The sequence below is a fragment of the Parus major genome, chromosome Z (genome assembly GCF_001522545.3).
Source record: "Parus major isolate Abel chromosome Z, Parus_major1.1, whole genome shotgun sequence".
Taxonomy (NCBI): domain Eukaryota; kingdom Metazoa; phylum Chordata; class Aves; order Passeriformes; family Paridae; genus Parus; species Parus major.
Window position 1 is genome coordinate 54,980,356 of NC_031799.1, and position 18,991 is coordinate 54,999,346.

At 38.1% G+C, this 18,991-nt stretch overlaps 1 protein-coding gene across 4 annotated transcripts in view; it reads left to right on the forward strand.

Annotated features, from left to right (window-relative positions):
- SNCAIP (synuclein alpha interacting protein) overlaps nucleotides 1–18,991 on the forward strand; it is an 87,479-nt gene that overhangs the window by 60,512 nt on the left and 7,976 nt on the right. For all 4 annotated transcript variants that reach the window (XM_015615063.2, XM_015615068.2, XM_019005324.2 and 1 more), the window contains exons 6-9: nucleotides 76–189; nucleotides 5,566–5,691; nucleotides 10,861–11,030; nucleotides 16,785–16,877. In XM_015615063.2, the coding sequence (XP_015470549.1) occupies nucleotides 76–189; nucleotides 5,566–5,691; nucleotides 10,861–11,030; nucleotides 16,785–16,877 (503 nt within the window). The remainder of the gene's footprint in view (nucleotides 1–75; nucleotides 190–5,565; nucleotides 5,692–10,860; nucleotides 11,031–16,784; nucleotides 16,878–18,991) is intronic.

The following is an 18,991-nucleotide window of genomic DNA, read 5'->3' on the forward strand; positions in this document are numbered from 1 at the left end:
AATTCTGATAAGCTTTTTGGTCTCTAGTAGAATGGAAGCAGCTGGAATTTAGACCTTTTTTTTTTGCTTGTTTAGAACGGTCAACTGGAGTGTGTTCGGTGGATGGTGAGCGAAACAGAAGCTATTGCAGAGCTCAGTTGCTCAAAAGACCACCCAAGCCTTATTCATTATGCAGGTTGCTATGGGCAGGTATGACTTTCTTTTACTTTTTCAAATAGATTACTTAGATACACAAGAATTTAAATTAATGTACACGGGTAATTTTGTGGCTTTTAATTACAGGTGTTCTTAATTAGTTGAAGTATAGCAAAATCTTTCCCAACTTAATCTGTATAATTTTTTCAGCATTTTCCCTCTAAACTTGTTTATTTGATTGATTGTTTCCTTTTTGGTTGGTTAGGTTTTGTTTTATAAGATTTGAAGAGTAGCAAGGAGAAGATCAGCTGGCATGTTAAGCCAACCAGTAAATCCCAAGAATGTCTACAGAGATTAGCTGTCATTCAGAGGAGTCATAGGACACATCAGAAAAGCAACAAAATTTTGCAATTTAAGAATTCATTGAATTGGCAGTGAAGTATAGTGGAATTTGAACATCATCTGTCTAGTTTCAGTCACTGTCATTAAAAACTACATAGGAAAAATAAGTTGTAGATTCACAGAATATTCTGATTTGGAAGGGAACCACAAGGATCATCTAGCCCAGCTCTTAAATAAATGGTCCATGTGGGGCTTGATCACACAAGCTTGGTGTTATTAAAATCATGCTCCAGCCAGCTGAACTAATTGTAAATCAATCCTGTTTCACACCTAACTTGCCCATTGATAGAACAATGAAACACCACTGAAGGGTGGCACTCTAGTGCTTTGCTAATATCTGGAGGAACATGTATGCCACTTAATTGCACTAAATTGTCTTTCCACAATGTCTGCTTTTTCCTAAGAAGATCTTGCAATAACCCCTCTTCAAGGGACCTTCTCCAGAGTCTACTGTGGTAGGAAGAGTGATTGGTTTTTCTTCTCTAATCTCTTGGGCAGATGGACCATTTTATCCCACAGTTTCTTCGACAGACATTAAAGATAAATCATGGAATCACAGAATCATAGACTGCTTTGGGTTGGAAGGGACCTTAAAAGTCATCTAGTTCCAACCCCCCAGACATTGGTAGGGACCCCAAACATCACTGATTTTGTGCTAATGCTTTTCTCTTTTCGTAAGAGAGAACAACCAAAATACAACCACTAAGAAAAGAAGTCTTTGCTGTGTGTGATTGTCTCATTCAATGCCATACTATTATTGTGTCATATTTTGGCTGCTAACTGCTTCTGTCTAACCATGAATTTACTGTAGGAGTAGGGAAGGAGAGGAGGTGGTTTTGGAAAGCTATGGAGCTGGGAGTCTACTTTTTCTCCTGCTGTTTCCATAGGTACACAGACACCCTTTTTCCATGCTGTGCAAAGACCTCCTTTTTCTGCACTTTCCTACTACACAGATGTTGCTGGTGTGAAACAGGACCCTGCTGGATATACAGATTGCTGGTGTTAGCAAGTTTGCTGTAAACTCAGCACAGAGGATAGAGAGATGTGAGCCAGATCAGAGAAAAAGTGCTTGCTACTGGGAGGAAAAAGTTTGGAAGAGAAAGTTGCATGTGAACTTAAATTCATATCTTCACTTGATTAACCTAATTTTGTCCTCATCTCTGAAGATATTTATATAAACCAAAGCCAATGAAGTTTTGGGGTTTTTTTCAGTGAGCTGTGCTATCTACTGCCAGAAACAGATCTGGCACAATTTCTCTAGATTTTTTTCAAAGCAGAACGGAAGCTCTACCACTTAAGAAACACCAGCTACAATCAGCCATCCATGAAATTTGAAAAGGTGATATGTAAATTGCTGCCAAATTTTCTTTGTTAGCTGAATGCCAAAGAAAGTTCATATGTAATGCCAATTATCTTTTTTTTTTTTAATAATCCATAAACAACCTTAAAACATGAGGAAATATTGAGGCTGAAGGGGTGCCAGACTACCTTACCCAAGTGTACTAAGCGAAAAAAAAACTTTGATAAATTTAAATGCTTACTTGGCGCTGTCCTAGAAGCTTTAATTTATTTTACCATTAGTTACACGAGAGATAATCCATGTAAACACTGGTCTTGGCAGAATTACAAGAGTAATATTTTTACAAGGAAGACCTGTTATTGAATCTTTCTCTAGGAGAGTCAGTCCATCCATTGTTTCCCGAGGCATTAGATATGCACTCCATATTTTTCATGAAGAATTATAATTTAGAATAGGCAGCAGAAGGGAGTTCATAGCAAAGTTTCTACATTAAAGGTCATCAAGCTACAGCCATGGTGGCCTGTCTCCAAGGACACGTCAGCAACATTTTATTTTTCCAGTGGGAGAGGGGACCGCATAAGTTAATCTGATTGAAGAGAACAAAAGCTCAAAGTCAACCTGTAGCCTGGTCAGCATAGCTCCTAGCAAGGGTTTCTTAAAGCATGAGGTTATGCAAGAGAAACCACGATAGCTGGCAGGCCTTTTCACGCTGGGCATAAGTCATGAGTACAGGGCATGCCAGCTGTGTCTGGCCGAGTCACCATGTCACAGGAAGGTGGTGGTCCAGTCCTAGGTGCAAATCGCCCTAGTCCTGACTTAGAGCTTCATGGGGATGGAAAACCTTCCCATCAGGGATATTGTGGTACTATGGACTACACTGGTAAGAGGCAGAGGGTAGGGAATGCCAAGGGTTTCTGAATTCCAGAGAATCTAGGGAGACTTTGGCAACCCGCCTAAAGCATGGCTGAGGATCTAGAAGGGATCCTGTGCACACCTTCATGGTGATAAAGTTTTGGAGAGCACAGTGGGAAGGACTGTATTACATTCAGATACCTAACAAAACACCTTTGTTTCATATCTCAGGATATTTGCTTTCCTGTCAAATGTCATTTTTACAAAGTCAGTGTGTTCTTTTCACTCACTCCTACTCCTCTGTTGCAAAGGGATACTGGAAAGACCAGTTTATTTACTTAATATCAAGTGATGGGGCTAGGATTAGCTGTAGAATCAGTACTTTTCAGCATGCTAACCCTTCCTTTTCTAGGCCATGTAATAATTTAAATGGTCCATGTTAGTTGTACTTTCTTCTCCAGAAGTCATCTGATAGTACTGAAGTCAGCAGCCTGTCCCAAATTTTTCTGAAATCTTTTTGCAGAGAGAGAGATTTGAATTATTGTAGGTCTAGAATATGTCAGAGGGGTGTTAATAACTGCTAGAGCATAAGTATTGTAGGTCTTAAAAGCAACAGATATAAGTAACTGAATAATTTATCAGTATTTATCAGTTCCTATTACTTAACAAAAAAGTGATTATTTTTCATGGTCTTCATCTGATGTATTCTTACTATCTGTCATTTTGGCTGAATAAATTGAAGACTATAAATCTATTCCTGAAAACACTTTTCCTGCAAATACATAATATGAGTTAATAAAGTGAAATGTGGCATTCTTTGATATATGATGGCTTTGTTTTTTCTTAGTTTTAAGTGAAATTTATTATTTTCCTGGGTTGTTTTTGGTCAAGGAGAAATTTGTTGAAACACAAACTGAATATAACTATGACCTAATGCCTGTGATCACTTAGTGCACAGGTAGTCCTAAGTACAAATGATTGAATAGAGCCACCCATCCACTTGATTTCCTTGTTGATAAGATAAATGATAGAAAGTATCATGTGCTCCATGCTGGTTGTGGTCATATAATTACAGAACATGCTTAACATTCTGATCCGTAGTACGTTCCAAAGAAGTATATGATTTCAAAGCTAGAGTTGTCTCCCAATTCTGCAGGTAAGTTTTGTTAAAATATTTTTCTTGTAATTATTAAAACATAGGGGCAATTCATAGGAGTAGTATAATTCTTCTTCCTTTTTGGCCATCACCACTGGTATATTGAGAAATTGCTCAGAAGTATTTTTAAAGGGATATGTGATCATCTGTAGTCATCTCTCCATGCTGGCTGTCAGCTGTGTTGGGCATTTAGCCAAGAAGTCAAAATACCTGTGCCTTCACCCTGTAAAAAGAGAAAAATTGCTGCTAAAGTGAAGATATGAAGAAGATAAATATCAGACAGTGTAGCCCTCTGAAGTAAAAAGCAGAGATCCCTGATGTTTGAATGGGCAGAATTATCCTGGAGTAGCTCTAGAAGAGTCTGACAATTCCTTTCCTTTCCATTGAGATTAACATTTCTGTGGTACTTTTACACAAAAAAATGCAGGTTTATATCCAACCTTTATAGAACTAACTTTCTTCATTTTCGTCTTTCGCTTTTCTACTTCATTACTGCTCAGATCCTATATGTGCTTTCAGTACTGTTTTATTTATGTCTGTTTCAGTTTTCCACTTTTCTAGTTTTGGCTGCTTATGTACTTAGGTGTCACTGAAGCTACTGAGGTGCTGCAGGTTACGTCTGTGTATCAGCATTTGCCTCAGCAACACTAGAATCCACAAAGCCCCTTTGAACTGGAGCTCTGAGTCAGTATAATATGACAGGTATCAATGCAAGATATTAAAAAATACATGTTTAAATAACAAATTTTTATGCTAGGAAGTAATTTAGTCTTTTCACCTTTTCAGATAGAAGAACTGGGAAAGCAGCTGCAGGAAGTTTTAATGAACCCCACTTTTCTATGTAATCTATAGATTTATTCTAGATTTTCAATAGGTATTGTATTCATTATGGCAAAGTGAAATTTAATCTGGAGTAGTATGGCATGTTCCTAGAGAGAATAATTTTTTTTCCAAATAAACTCTCGGAAAAAAATAAGAAATCAAAAAAGCTTAGTGCACATGTATAACTCTGCACTGTTAGAAGAGGTGGTGTTATCAAAAAAAAAAAGTTTCTACCTCAATTTTGGTAGAGTTGCATTCCAGACTTGCAATGACAAGTTTTTGCAGTACAGATCTCCCCATTCTTCCCAATGTGCAGGACATATGAATGGTTCATGAGTCAATACATTGATTTCTTAGGGTAGCTTTATTTTCTGGTTTTAGTTGAATTTTTTCTTCTTTAGCACAACCAGACAGAGGTGGGGAATGATTATAAATTTGAAGAATCTAACTGCTCAGCTCTGTGATCTGAGCATAATCCTGTTTTAATTTTCCAGAGAGGCTTTTAAAGTCTGTCCAAATCTCACAACCTGATTTTCAGATTGATAAATGGGTTATTCTTCCTCGGGTTTCATCACCAGCACAGAGGCATGCACAATGCACAAATATAAGAAATTATATACAATTTCTCAAAATGTGTTACAGTTCTCATATTTTTCCTATTATGTCTTTTTATAAAATAAGGTATTTCAGCTTTTTTTCCTTGGGGGGGAAAAAAGAAACCCAAAACCCCCAAAAAGACAAACCAGAGTCATATGATACACTAAGCCTAAAAAGTTAAGACAGACTGAAAACAAGGAATTATTGGATAGTGTTAATAATGGATGACAGCACCAGTATTCCTCTAGTATATTTAGCTTTCCAATATTTCTTATCTTTTGTGACATTTCTTTGCTCTTAGGAGAAAATCCTTCTGTGGCTTCTTCAGTTTATGCAAGAACAAGGGATTTCACTGGATGAAGTTGACCAGGATGGAAATACTGCTGTTCACATAGCTGCTCAACATGGCTATCTAGGATGCATACAGGTAGAGTGAGTGATAGCTATAGCAAAAACCTCTGAACTTCAAGCTTGAATGAAAAAAAAAAAAATTGGAAATCTAAGTGGGAACAATTATTGATACATTAAAATATATCAGGAAGGAAGAACTTTAAACCAGTAGGAGTCAGACTGAAATACTGAAAAGCTGTGTGGTTTTGATTCTATTCTCAAGCATGATGTTGTAAGCCTAAACTAACTTGTATTGCAAGACAAAAGCATGATTATATTGTTTACATATAAGCACCTAGTGTATGTTTTTGTGTTACAAAAGGGCAGCCAGTGCAGATATGCATATTTTTCTTCTGTTTCTTTTTCCACTGAGTATTTGTAGATCTACAGCTCTGGGGAAGTATAAAGGATAGGCTTGTTGAATGATTTACACTTCGAGTAAACCATCCTTTACAGACTTACCATCCTGGAATGAATCTGTGCTATACAATAAAGAGTGATGCTGATTTCTAACTAATTTTCAATGAATCATCTTGGCCACTGAAACCAATATAGTTTTCTTTACAGAGGTGCTAAAAATGGTAATTTGTCCAGATGAGAAGGCTTACACATCTACAGTATTTACAGGAGCTGGAATAGACCAGTTTGGATACATCTGTCCAAGTGTCTTCAAATGCCATATGTACACTGGTTTTTTTGTCCACTTCCAGGGACAAGGACTCTACCGCTTCTATGGTCAGTCTGTTCCAGTGCTCAACAAACCTTTCCGTAATTTTTTTTTTTCCTAATAGCTGATCTAAACCTCCCCTGGCACAACTTGAGGCCAATTCCTCTCGTCCTTGTTACCTGGGAGAGGAGGCCAATCCCTACCTGACTACAACCTTTTATCAGGCAATCGTAGAGAGCAATGTCCTCCCTCAGTAGAGAGCAATGTGCCCCCTCAGTGTCCTTTTCTCCAGGCTAAACAGCCCCAGCTGCCTCAATGTCTTTCTTGTTATGAGGCACCCAGAGCTGGTCACAGGGCTTAAGGTGTGGCCTCACCAGTACAGTGGGATGGTCACTGCCCTGGTCCTACTGGTCACACTATTGTAGACACAGGCCAGGATGCCCTTGGCCACCTGGGCACAGCTGGCTCATGTTGCTGTCAACCAATACCTCTAGGTCATTTTCTGCAGGCAGCTTTCCAGCCACTCTGCTCCAAGCCTGTTGTACTGCTTGAGGTGGTCCAAGTGCAGATGAATCTCATGTAGCTGGCCTCAACCCTTCAATCCAGGCTGTGCAGATCCCTCTGCAGGGCTTTCCTGCCCTCCAGCACATCAGCACTCCGGCCCAACTTGGCATAATCTGTGAATTTACTGACAATGCACATGATCCCCTTGTCCATGTTGTTGATTACAATAAACAGCACTGGCCCCAACCCTGAGCCCTGGGGAAGACCACCACTGACCAGCCACAGTCTGGATTTAAATATACTCATCAACGCCCTCACAGCTCTGCCATCCAGCCAATTTTTCACTCAGTGAGCAGTACATCCACACCATAGGCAACCAGATTCTCCACAAGAATACTGTGGGAAACCATATTTACTAACTGGCTTTACTAAAATCTAGTAAAACACGTCCACAGCCTTTTCCTCATCCACTAGGCAGGTCACTTTGTCACAGAATGAGATCAGGTTGATCAAGCAGAGCCTGTCTTTCATAAACCCGTGCCATGGGTGAGATCCCCTGGTTGTCCTGTACGTTTTGAATGAGGATAGACAAGATGATCTGGTCAATGAACTTGTCTAGCACTGAAATCAGGTTGACTGTTCTTTCCTGGATGTTTCTTCCATTGTTATACATGGGTGCCAAGTTTGGCAACTTCCAGTCACTGGAACCTCCCTGGTTGATCAGTGCTTCTGGTAAATTTTGAAGGTGAAGCAACTTAACTTTGTGTTAATTTCAGATATATCCTCTGTCCATCAAATTTTCTAGAACCAGTAGTCACTGGAGTACATTTCAGTGTTTGTGTTGTCGGCACTTTGAACAAAAGCTGTTTGGAGAAGAAATAATAATAAAATTATTCCAGGAAATTGCAGAGAGATATTTGATAAACAAACCAGTCACTGGAGAAGAACAGATAAAAGAATAAATAACCTCTGGCAGAAAAGCAAGAAATAAAAATTAAAGTGATTAAGTCAAGTTAGGGAGGAAAACATGTCTAAGAAGGAGCAGTAATTCTCAAAGGACTCAAATAGGTATCAGTAAACATGTTATTCCTGTTACCACGCATGAACCAATCCACATCATCCTTCTGGCCGCTGCAAATGTTTGTATTGTATTTGTATTGTCCAACCCTAAAAGAAATACAGAGAGTGAATTTTCATTAGCTAACCTCTTCAGAGAGCAAATATTTGTGCACACTGTTAAGCTGGATCTACAGCTGCAGAGCTTTTATAGATGTAATTATTATTATTATTATTAATTTTAATTAATTATTAAAATTAATTAATTAAAATTATTATTATTATTATTACTGCTATTATTGCTATTATTACTATTATTACAGTGTGTTTATAGAGTTATGTCCAAGAGGACATAACTCTATAAAAGCCAGTTTGAGGGTATCACATAATAAAAAAGAAAAACAGGTTGAGCTGAATGAATAGACTTGAAAAGAAGACATCAAATAGATTTGGAGAACATTACCATCACTGCATTTTCTTACTGAGAGGACATGTCTTTTTTCATAAAGACATGAGGAATGGATCCTGTAGAAACTCATATGAGAATACAATAAACAAACCATTACATCCATCCTGAATCTAGTGGATTTATTATTGTATTGTAGCCAATTGCTATGATCAGTTGGAGAAAAATGGATAGAGGAAATGTTTATGATTCAGTAGTGGGGGGCACTGTTTTGGTAGAGGATATGCCTAGGGTTGCTATGGAGTGTGTGTTTAGGGTTGCTATCTCAACTGTGCCTCATCAAGATGTGCAGCGCATTTGGAGGAGAAGTGTAGATTATTTTGAACAGAGTGGTGACATCTGCAGGCTGTTTTCAACGATAAAACTAAACAAAGAGACTAGCCCTGCTTTCCCTGTGAAGAACAAACCTTAATAAATGGCTTAGAATTTTAAAGATTATTTTATTTTAGGTAAATACACAATTCAACAAGTGCCTTTTTTTTTAAATGAGGCTATGAGAAATAACTCATTAAAGTATCTAGTGGTGATAAAAATACACATTATCAGTAATATCACTTCAATAACAGCTCACAGTCTTAAATGTCGTTGATATTTTGTTGTCCTGTGAAACAAAATAAGCCCTGTGCCCAGTAAGATTACAGCTTTATTTAAAATAATGTACAGTGAATAATCTGGTAAGAAGAAAGAAGTGGTAAAGGGAAACTATAGGCAGCTGCATAAAAATTGAAGAATCACAGGCTGTCAGTGATTCCCTGTCCCATTTACTGTGTTTATGAGCATGACACTCCTATCATGTTTCAAACTATATGATTACTTCCTGCAAGGTCATAACTATCCTTCGGTTTCTTTCTTGACAGATTATTCCCAATCTACTGATATGAGATGTAGTGCAAGAGTTCATAACTTTCCTTTCTGTATGGTTTTAGCAGACCAGACAGACCACCCATTCCACTTCTCTGTCATCAGAAGTAGAGATCTCTGTGTCTACTGTTTGTGGTCAGCCAAGTCACTCCAACCCTCACTGGTTTACCAGCTCTGCTTGGATAAGTCAAGCAAGAGCTCAGCCATGCAATTTGTCTTCTGTAGGTGTATGTATAAAGTTAATGACGCTGTAGTTTCTGGCTGTATAGGATCACAAGTTTTCCTAGGGGTTGGTATCAGTGTGTATCAAAGCATTGCTGAGAATATTTAGATCCTATTTTTACCTACTCCAGCAATGCAAATAGCTCCTAACTGATCATCACAAACAGATCATAAAGAGGGAAGGCTTGATCTCAAATCTTGCTTCAGTTATTGGATGGCTTGAGGTCAGCCAGTCTTTCTTATGCACACAGAATGCTCTTTATTCTAGTCTCAGAATAACTCAGATGTCATGCTTACAACCTGGATGGTTCTCCAGCAGCAAGCTAGGTTTCTCTGCTGGTACAGTGAGTAATACAGGTATATACATCAGGGTGTAAGATTTTATTTTTCTTGAAGACTAAAAGCTGACACATATTTCAGTGTTTCTTCAGAAGAAAATAGTGACTAACCAAGCAAGTGCAAAGGAATGAGACTTCTGTCAGCATTAAAAAGCCACAACCCGCCCCCACCCAAAAAAAATTCCAACTAGATTGATAAAAGCCATTGTACAGTTCTTTATCTGCAATAAGAAATTTGTGCCTGTCTGACCTGAAGTATCTGCCCTATCTTTCGTATCTAAGCGTTATTTAGTTAAGGAGTCAAGACACTGAGACTTCCCTATTGAGTGTTTTAAACATAGGGATTCTGCTGTGGTAGAAAATGGAGAGCTAACCAACAAAAGGAGTCAATTACTATAGCAAAGACATTACTAAAATGAGATTCTAAGGGTGTGTTGCAATACCTTGCAGTGTGAAGATCCCAAGAACAGAGTCATTACAGCTCATCACTCTTCACTATAAACTGGCTAGCAAGGTGTTCATGCTGCTCTGGACCAGGATGCAATCTAGAGCAGGTGTTCTGTGTCTTTTCTTGGTCTGCCATGTGTAAACTTACCACAGTATTCTGTAATGCATAGATACGTGCATCTGAAAAAGTTTATTACTGTGGTACAGGAGAGAATCAATAGGTGGCCAAATTAAAGTCCTCTGAAGTCCTCTGTTTTCATTTGGTAGTCCCACTCACTGTATGAATGCTACAAGTGATGCTATGCTGTACAAATGAATGAACGGAAAACAAATTAATTTAGTAGAACTTCAAGGGGAGAGGAAGGAATAATATATAAAATATAGTCTCTTTATAGCTCTTCTGAATTGCAGCTCATAGTAACTATGTTACTGTTGCACCTGAGTGATAGATTTTAGTGGTACCTGGCTTGAATTCAAGCTGCAAACAGATTTGTCAGAGACTGAATTTTAAAAATGACTGGCTTAGAGTAATGTTTTTCAAGCATTTACCCAGGCGTGCTTGTCCAACCATTCTTGGGCTGATCAGAAGTCACAACAGAGATTTACACTGACAAATGTCACTATTCCCTATTTATGTTTCCACAGACATTGGTTGAATATGGAGCAAATGTGACCATGCAGAACCACGTGGGAGAGAAACCTTCACAAAGTGCTGAGCGGCACGGGCACACCATGTGTTCCCGCTACTTAGTAGTTGTGGAGACATGTATGTCACTGGCCTCTCAGGTTGTCAAGCTGACTAAGCAGCTGAAGGAGTAAGTGTTTCATTGTTAGCAAGAGGCATTGATCTTAAAACAATAACCTAATTCATCTTCCGTTTATTAGCAGTGTCTATTTTCTTCTTCTTATATATGATATTTTGAAGTCATATTTCTACCTTATTTCTGCACTCTTTCCTGCTCTCAAGTATTTGTCCCTTCACCTTTAGCAGCTGTTTTTCAGCTGTTCTTTTCTGTGGCATTGTGCTGTGTACATACATGAAGGGAGTGGCAGCTGAAAAGGGTATGTATGAAGAAAGCCAGTCCCTTTTCCCTTTGCATATCTTGCAATCACATCATTACAGATGACAATTTCTCTTCATATAGCATGTTTTTATGTACAGGTTACAGTGCTGCATGCTGATGTTGGGAGGAATAGTGGAAATAATAGTTGGAAGGGGTTTTTTTTTTGGTCTTGGAAAGTCACCAAAACCTACAATGGCTACTCAGGAAATACCTTCTATTCTATATTTCTTAATATGAACTGCTTTTAATATTTTGGTATGTTTTTATTATGCATTCTGTAAAGAGCCTATTATTTTGAAACAAAAATTATTTTAATTGCTTGTTTTAATTGTAGATGCAGTTACTGTGGCTTAACATGTCACTATCCTCATAAGACTCTTAGAAACCATCACCACTGACCTGAAATTGTTCCAGCACAGATACATGATCAAGATGTCAGCTATCACAGTTCATGAAAATAACTTCTGACAACCCCATGTTTCAAGGAGACCATATCATTTTATGGTGATAAATGTGTAACTAATTGTACTGGGTATAAATTACAATACTCTACTAGTAGGGGAGCTGCAGAGTGGCCTCAGTGAGAACAAGTGAGGGGTTTTCCTTTGCTAACAGACCTCTCTGCAATAGACCCACTGCAGGACACAGCTAAGCCCCACCAGTCATTCTTGTAGCACCTCTGTGAACACTGACATAAAGGAAAAATATAAACAAAAAAACATAGGGTGTTTCCCTAGAAGACAGCATTAGCATCTGACTCATATCAATATATAATGAAATATGTTTTCCCCATAATTCAGCAGTAAAAAAAAACCAAACCACACACACACCAGGAAGCAGAGGTGGCAGCCACAGGATACCCATGCTTCAGTTCTTTTCTGTTCTCATCCAGTATTTGATTAAAGTTTTACCTCTCATATGGAAAAAAAGGAGTTATTATGTGAGTCAGGAGGCTGCTTACTCCCACAGAAATAGTCTAGTTGTGACTTTCATGACAAAAGCATTAACACTTCTCCAAGTATTCCCATTGTCTCACAGACTGCATCCATAGGAAGTCATTGAAATTATTCTTGTCTGGCTCCTGATTAGTTTATTTGCTTGTTTCAGCTGGAGTTTAATCTACTTCCCTTCAGCAGCCTATTTTTCAGGATTCAGATTAGTTTCAGTAAGTGCAGCAGTAGCCTTTTCTCCCTATTCTACAAAGATTTGTCTCTTGCTCAACCCTGTTGCAGTTTACTGAGGCAGTGAAATAATCTGTTTTCTGCTTGAAGGAGCAGCTTCTGCATGGCTATTTGGGCTGCAGGCCTCAGGCCACAAGTGGTTTTGATAGATGCAATGGACCATGTTCAGAGGCTCATGCTCAGGAGCCAGAAGGGATAATGGAAGAAGACTGTTGCCCTGCTTTGCGGTTCTCATCCTTCTGAAAAATCCGAGGATGGTACAAAGTATATCTGTTGAACAGCTTGTCAAGGGGACCCTTAGCACAGGAGAATTCACTGGCTGCAGCACCTCTGAAAATCCTGAAAGCAATTCTGAAGATCTTGAAGACATTAGATGGCAACAGATGGAAGTCAAGGTTGCTATCTAATTCTTCCAAATGTACGTCATATAGCTGTTATGTAGGAATAACTGCAACCTGGGCTGGCTTTCCTGGATTTTCACCAACTACTTCTCCCAGGGTTAATGAACACTGTTCTAGACATGGAAGAAGTATGATTGTATCATGATGGATTACCTGAACAGTCAGTATCAACACCGAGGCCTCTTATGTGCTTCCCAGCCTTCCTTCAGCTTCCATAAGCATGAGCTGATTATGCAGTCCTCTTTAATTTGAGTGCCTTATTGATGAAATAAAGGAGCCTCCTCTGGTAACACTATTTTCCCAGCCACAGGAAGACTGGAATGGTCGATACTCTGCAAGAAGAAAAACAGTGCAGAAACTATAAGGACCTATATCTTCAAAGGTTTTCACCCAAAGAAGGATGTCTCATCTTCCACTCTATTTTTATAGTTCTTCCAGTCATCAAGCAACACAGAGGAGTTAGAGAGAAGTTATTCCAAGCTCTCATACTGTTTGCAGCCAGTCCTTAAGAGAAGGCACAGAATTAAAACAGTAACATCACATTTTTGCAATCTTCACATCTTTCAGCTCTTTGAACCAAAGCAGCTCAGTTGACAAATACAGCGGAGTACAGAAAAATATTCTGAGCTGACACTAAGTCTCCATTCAGGGGAAAAAGCCTTTATATTTGTAAGAGGGAAGTAAGTGGAAATTACGAATGTTCCTTTGAAACTTCACAAGAGGATTAACTGTGGGTTCCCCCCAAAAGGGAAAAAACAAGCAATTCTTTCCATAGGTAGAAAGGAAAGTGGCCGTTAAAGACATGCTGTTACTGGCTACAAAATGCAAGCTTTGCTTTAAATCTCTTGCTAATTACAGTAGTTTTTTTTCAATCCAGTATGACTTTCTGAGCTAAAAAAAATACTTACAACAGTCACAAAAGTTTCCCATGAGACTATACAAAACAATTTGCTTTCGTTTTACTTCCTAAGGTCTTCACAAGTCTTACAATCTTAGTTATTCTCTCACTGATGTCACCTGCCCAAAAAAATCCATAGTTGCCAGTGTAGAAAATTCCTACGTGCTGTTTAACTTGTTTTATTTGGGCTTTCCTGGTCCAAGGAAACCATGTCATAATTAATAACTTAAAGTGAGTGCTTCCATAGACTTCTTTTTGCAATGCTGACTGACAATGGACCTGCATTTCCAGATTGTACTGTCCTACATTTATAGACCTGGATGGGCAAATCAATTACTGAGTGAGACATTTACTGATTCTTTTGATATGGTATCAAGCAAAAATCTCCATCAATGCAAAGATCAAAACAAACCATGAGTCAAAAATTGAGAAAATAATCTGGTATTCTCTCTTGTAGGCACTTTTCTGTGTTGTATGAAAGAAATCCATTATTTTCCTGGAACATCATAAGAGTAGCTGTAAAAATGATTGAATAAAAAAAAAATCTCTGTAGTGGTATGGTAAAGTCTGTGCAAGTTGTTGAGGTGTTTGGTTGGGTGGAGTTTTTTGGGGCTAGAATATGTTATATAGACATACAGTAAGAAACCTGGTATAAACTTTGCAATGTTCATCTCTTTTTTACTTAGTTAAGCCATTTTATGTTCTGCTTTGTAGTATAGTCATTCTTGTGTTATTTGAAAAAAAAAAGGAGTAAAATAAAACATGCTAAGAGAGGTACTCCTACAGAGCCCAGTGCTTCAGCCTATTCCCTCTGCAGTTACTGAACTCCCTGATTTCATAAGGAGGTATTTGGGATCCCCAGATATCTAACTAGACACCAAAGGGTCCTTACATATTACTCACTGGGAGCACAGGCTAAGATCCCCAGAATTTGGTCATCAGTTACGATAAAACAAGTATACCCTCTTACCCCTGAAGCTACACAGATCTTATCTTCTAAATCCATCTGGCTTTAATACTTTACAGTATTGCTATTCCAAGAAGTTGTGATCCCCTGTTTCCAGTGTTATCTTGGAAGATATAGATATACATATATAGATACAGATATAGATATATAGATATAGATATAGATGGATAAAGATAGATACAGATGCATGTTATTTATATTTTAGGGATAGTGCTAGCAAGATGTGTGGGTCTCTGTGACTTCTGTACTAACTAGATAAACTGTGAAAATGGACTAAGCTTCAACTCTTTTAGCACAATAAATTGTTTAAGTGGAATGAGAACATTACCTCAAGAGGAAGACATGTTGGAGATCTCCACTGAAGCTAAAAACATGAAAAACTGCTAGCTGCATTATTTAGAAAAATAAATTGACGGAATGATAAAAGGAAAAGAAAACAGATGAATTGCATCACAACCTAAAAAGAATTTCACTGGCTCTTAGAGGAGAGTATCTGGGGAGCTACAATATAAGCTAATGTTGACAGATGGTAGGAGTAATTTTAAAATAGTCTAAGGAAGTGTGTAGGCCAGAGGAAGGAAGATGGAAAATTTAAGGAAGAAAGGATCTACATAAAGCATGGCTGTGTTGTAAAATGCAAGGCAGTATGGCCAGAATCACACCTTTATTTCTATGGCACTTTTCAAACTCACTTTGATACATTAAAACATTTTTTTTTTGCCAGGCCTGCAAGTACAACCTGTAGTCTAAAAAGTGATCTGGATTCTTTCTGGCATTGACATTGCCATTTTTCAGGACTACATCTGGAACACAACTAAACCTTTTGCTGATGGCATGTGAGCTAGGAAAGTGTCCAGCTCACTGGTAGAGAACTGCCTTAGTTCTGCCTATCCAACAAGAATAAAAGTACTAAAAACATATTACTTAGACAGCAACAGAAGCAGAGTCCGGGGGAAGCAGATAAAAAGTGATTTACCCATGGTCATTTGGTTAGGACCAGGGAATAAAAACCTCTAAATCTAATTTCTAGAACTTTTCTAATAGTTCTATCTGTGCAGTGTTTAGATGCACTGGAAATTACAGATCACTAAACAGACGTTATCTGTGATCTGTGGTGGTCAGCAAAAAGGGGTGTTTTGATGTAAGAATGGAATTGTATGGAAGCAGGGAAAAGAAGACGTTTTTGTGGCAAGCTGATCTGCCATTCTTGTAAAACTACTTGAGGCTTTGCAGATTATTATGCTCAGCTGAGACCTTCCTGGGGAAATGGGTATGTTGCAGGACAGCAGTTGTGATTACAGGTGATAAATGGAGAATGGAGTTTGTACTGTGAATATCACTCTCATATTACTAACAATTTTTAGGTACTATTGCAATTTTTTAACTGCTGGTCTCTAAAGTTATTTGAAAAAATGTAGATCATATCACCACACTGAAAGTGATAGACTTGGGTATATATAGCACAGAGATAAGGTGGATGCAGAGCCCAGGTGGGACCTTTGGAAAGGTTGTACAACAAGCTGGTGTGGTACAGACATAAAATACCTAACTCCATCCCACAGCTGTAGCTTGGACCAATCCTTTCCAGTGGGCAGAAGCTTTGAGTTCATTTGCAAATAGAAAGTTCCCCAAGCTTAGATGATTAAGGCCATCCACTGAACTTAGGAAGTGACTTCTTACTCTTACTCTGTGTGCTTTCTATTCTTTTCCATAATCAAGTAAGAAACAGATGACCCTAAGCTGGCAATTCACTGACAATTCAATTCACTATTGCTTATGATCACACACTTGTCCTTACATGAAGTATAATAAATAATCTGACAAGTAGGTTTTTCTCAGTTATTCTTGTACAGTGATTACAAAGTGTCAGCAGAGATTCAGACAGAAGTACAAACTCTCTATGTTCTTATTATAAGTTCTCTTTTCAGTACATAAAGTACAGGTGAAAAGGACTTCTTTCTTTAATACAAAGTTGAAAGGGTAGTATCAGTTTTCCTGTAACTTGCTTCTGCAGTCAGTTTTACAGTTTGAGGTAAACAGTCTTCTATTTTCTTGCAGGCAGACTGTGGAACATGTGACATTACAGAACCAGCTCCAGCAGCTTTTAGAAGCTCAGCGGTCAGAAGGCAAGTCGCTGCCCACATCCCCAAGGTAAGGTGATTGGAACTGTACTGCAGCCTGTATTTGCACATCTTCATAATATATCAGCTGTCAGGAGAAGCTGTCATCTGGCTAAATAGTAGATGTGTTCTGTAAAGAAGATGTGGGGGTTTTACCTCATGAACTCAAAGCTGAGCTTCTGGAATTTGACAGCAGGTAATGCTGAAAAATATTGGAAATTTTTGAGTATAATGGTTCCTGCTTCCCAATAGAGTGAAAGCCAATTTTACAGTGGAGTGTAGTATATTTTGAACTAGATGAACAGCAGAAAATCCTAGAAACCCTAGGAAAGATGTAAAGTTTGGTGTTTTGTTGGTCTATCATACATTACTTTCAGCACTAAGTTATAAAAAGTTACCAAAAAGACCTGCTTTCATATTATAAAGCTTCTTATAGTCATTAAATCTTTTACCTGCCATAGCTTGTATAAAAAGTTAAAACTCTGGAAACTTTATGTATTGTTTACCTATCCTGTTAGAAGTCACAAAGAGAAACACAAGTTTCAGACATTAAAGAGGAAGACAAAGGACTGGATCTCTCTGACAGCGAGATATCATCATGGAACCAGATGAAGCAAGCATGACTTCACCCTCACAGCAATCTGAAGATGATTTTGAAAGAAATAAAGTAACTCACATGCAAATAGAGCTCGGTTTATCCTTGTTTTTAATACATTTTTCTCTCTGGAAGCCATATACAGTGCTTCTCCCTGTTTCAGAGTTGTTAGGGAGCTACATGCATGTGAAATTGTAAAGCTGGCGTAAAAGTTCTGCAGCCATTGACGATCTGAGCTTTGGTTCATCAAGTATGAACTTGCAGGGTCAGTGACTGTTCTTTTTCAATTCTCACAGAATCATGAGCATTTTTCTGTACAAATGCTCTGTGGCCCAGAATTTAATGTGTACTGTTTCAGACAAGTGCAAACAGTTGAAGTTGTTGATAACAAAGACATTACAATTGGAGACGCATTTGTGTAAAGGAACTTCATCTAGGAAAGGGCTGTAAACTCCAAACTCCTGCTGAAGGAGAAAACCACACTGGAAAAAGGGCTTTTTGCCTGTTTTAAGTGATCTTTGTCTTTCCTGTGTGCCAGCTCAACAGGGAGAATGGGACCAAAAATTGTTTTCCAGCTCATTTGGTTTCTGCGATTTCTGCTGCCTCATCTTTCCAAGTGGTCTCTTATCTAAGTTCTGGTTTGCACCAGGACTGTTTCATTTTCAGTATCAGATAAGATCAGGTGAAAGTAGATCCCTCATCATTCATTATTTCTGTAAAAGGGTAGGCTTCAACATCATTTTAGTTAAGTCAGCAAGTCTGAAAATTACACTCTATTTTATAATTTCATACTTGGCTACTACTTTTCCTTCTAGTTGGATCTACTTGTAGATATTTTTATCATCCAAAGAGGCAGTAGCAGATCTAAGAGAACATAATGCATGTTCTTCAGAGTGTTTAGGTTTGCCTCAGGAAAAAAAACATAGAATTAATTGAACATAAGGTGTTTAGTAGAGGCATGTGAATTTTCAACACTCTGAAACTCGTCAGAGCCGAAGAATCTTTACAAGAACCAAAATTTTTCCTTGCTTAGAGGAAAAGCAGTTTAAACTATGAATGTGAAGTGTTTTGAGCTCTAGCATATGCCACAGGAAAAGGTCTCTGCAATTTACATTCTTCACAAATCAGGCATTGTTGAAATTGCTGCTTCCTTCTGTAAAACAGTTGGAGTTCTAAATTTAATTTATTATTCTGTTTGTATTGAAATACATACATGTCACCTTTCTCTTGCTATTCAGTATTTCATATCTGAAAAGGTTTTGAGTGCAAATTGCCCTGACTTTTTATGAGGTCTTATATGGTTGTTATTATTAATACCAGATGCAGTTTAGATTTATGAAATCATTGCTATGCAGAGAGGTGGTACTTTCACAGGACTTAGAGTAAGCTACTTTTGTACTATTACATGACTTGGATAGTAGGCATTTGGCCTTGTGGCAATTTTTTGCATGTCAGTTCACACAAATAGGAGTGGTTTCTCTAAGAAACTTCTCCTCATAAAGTCATATTTGGTGTTTGAATAGCCATTCTAAGTTTTGATATTTTAAAAA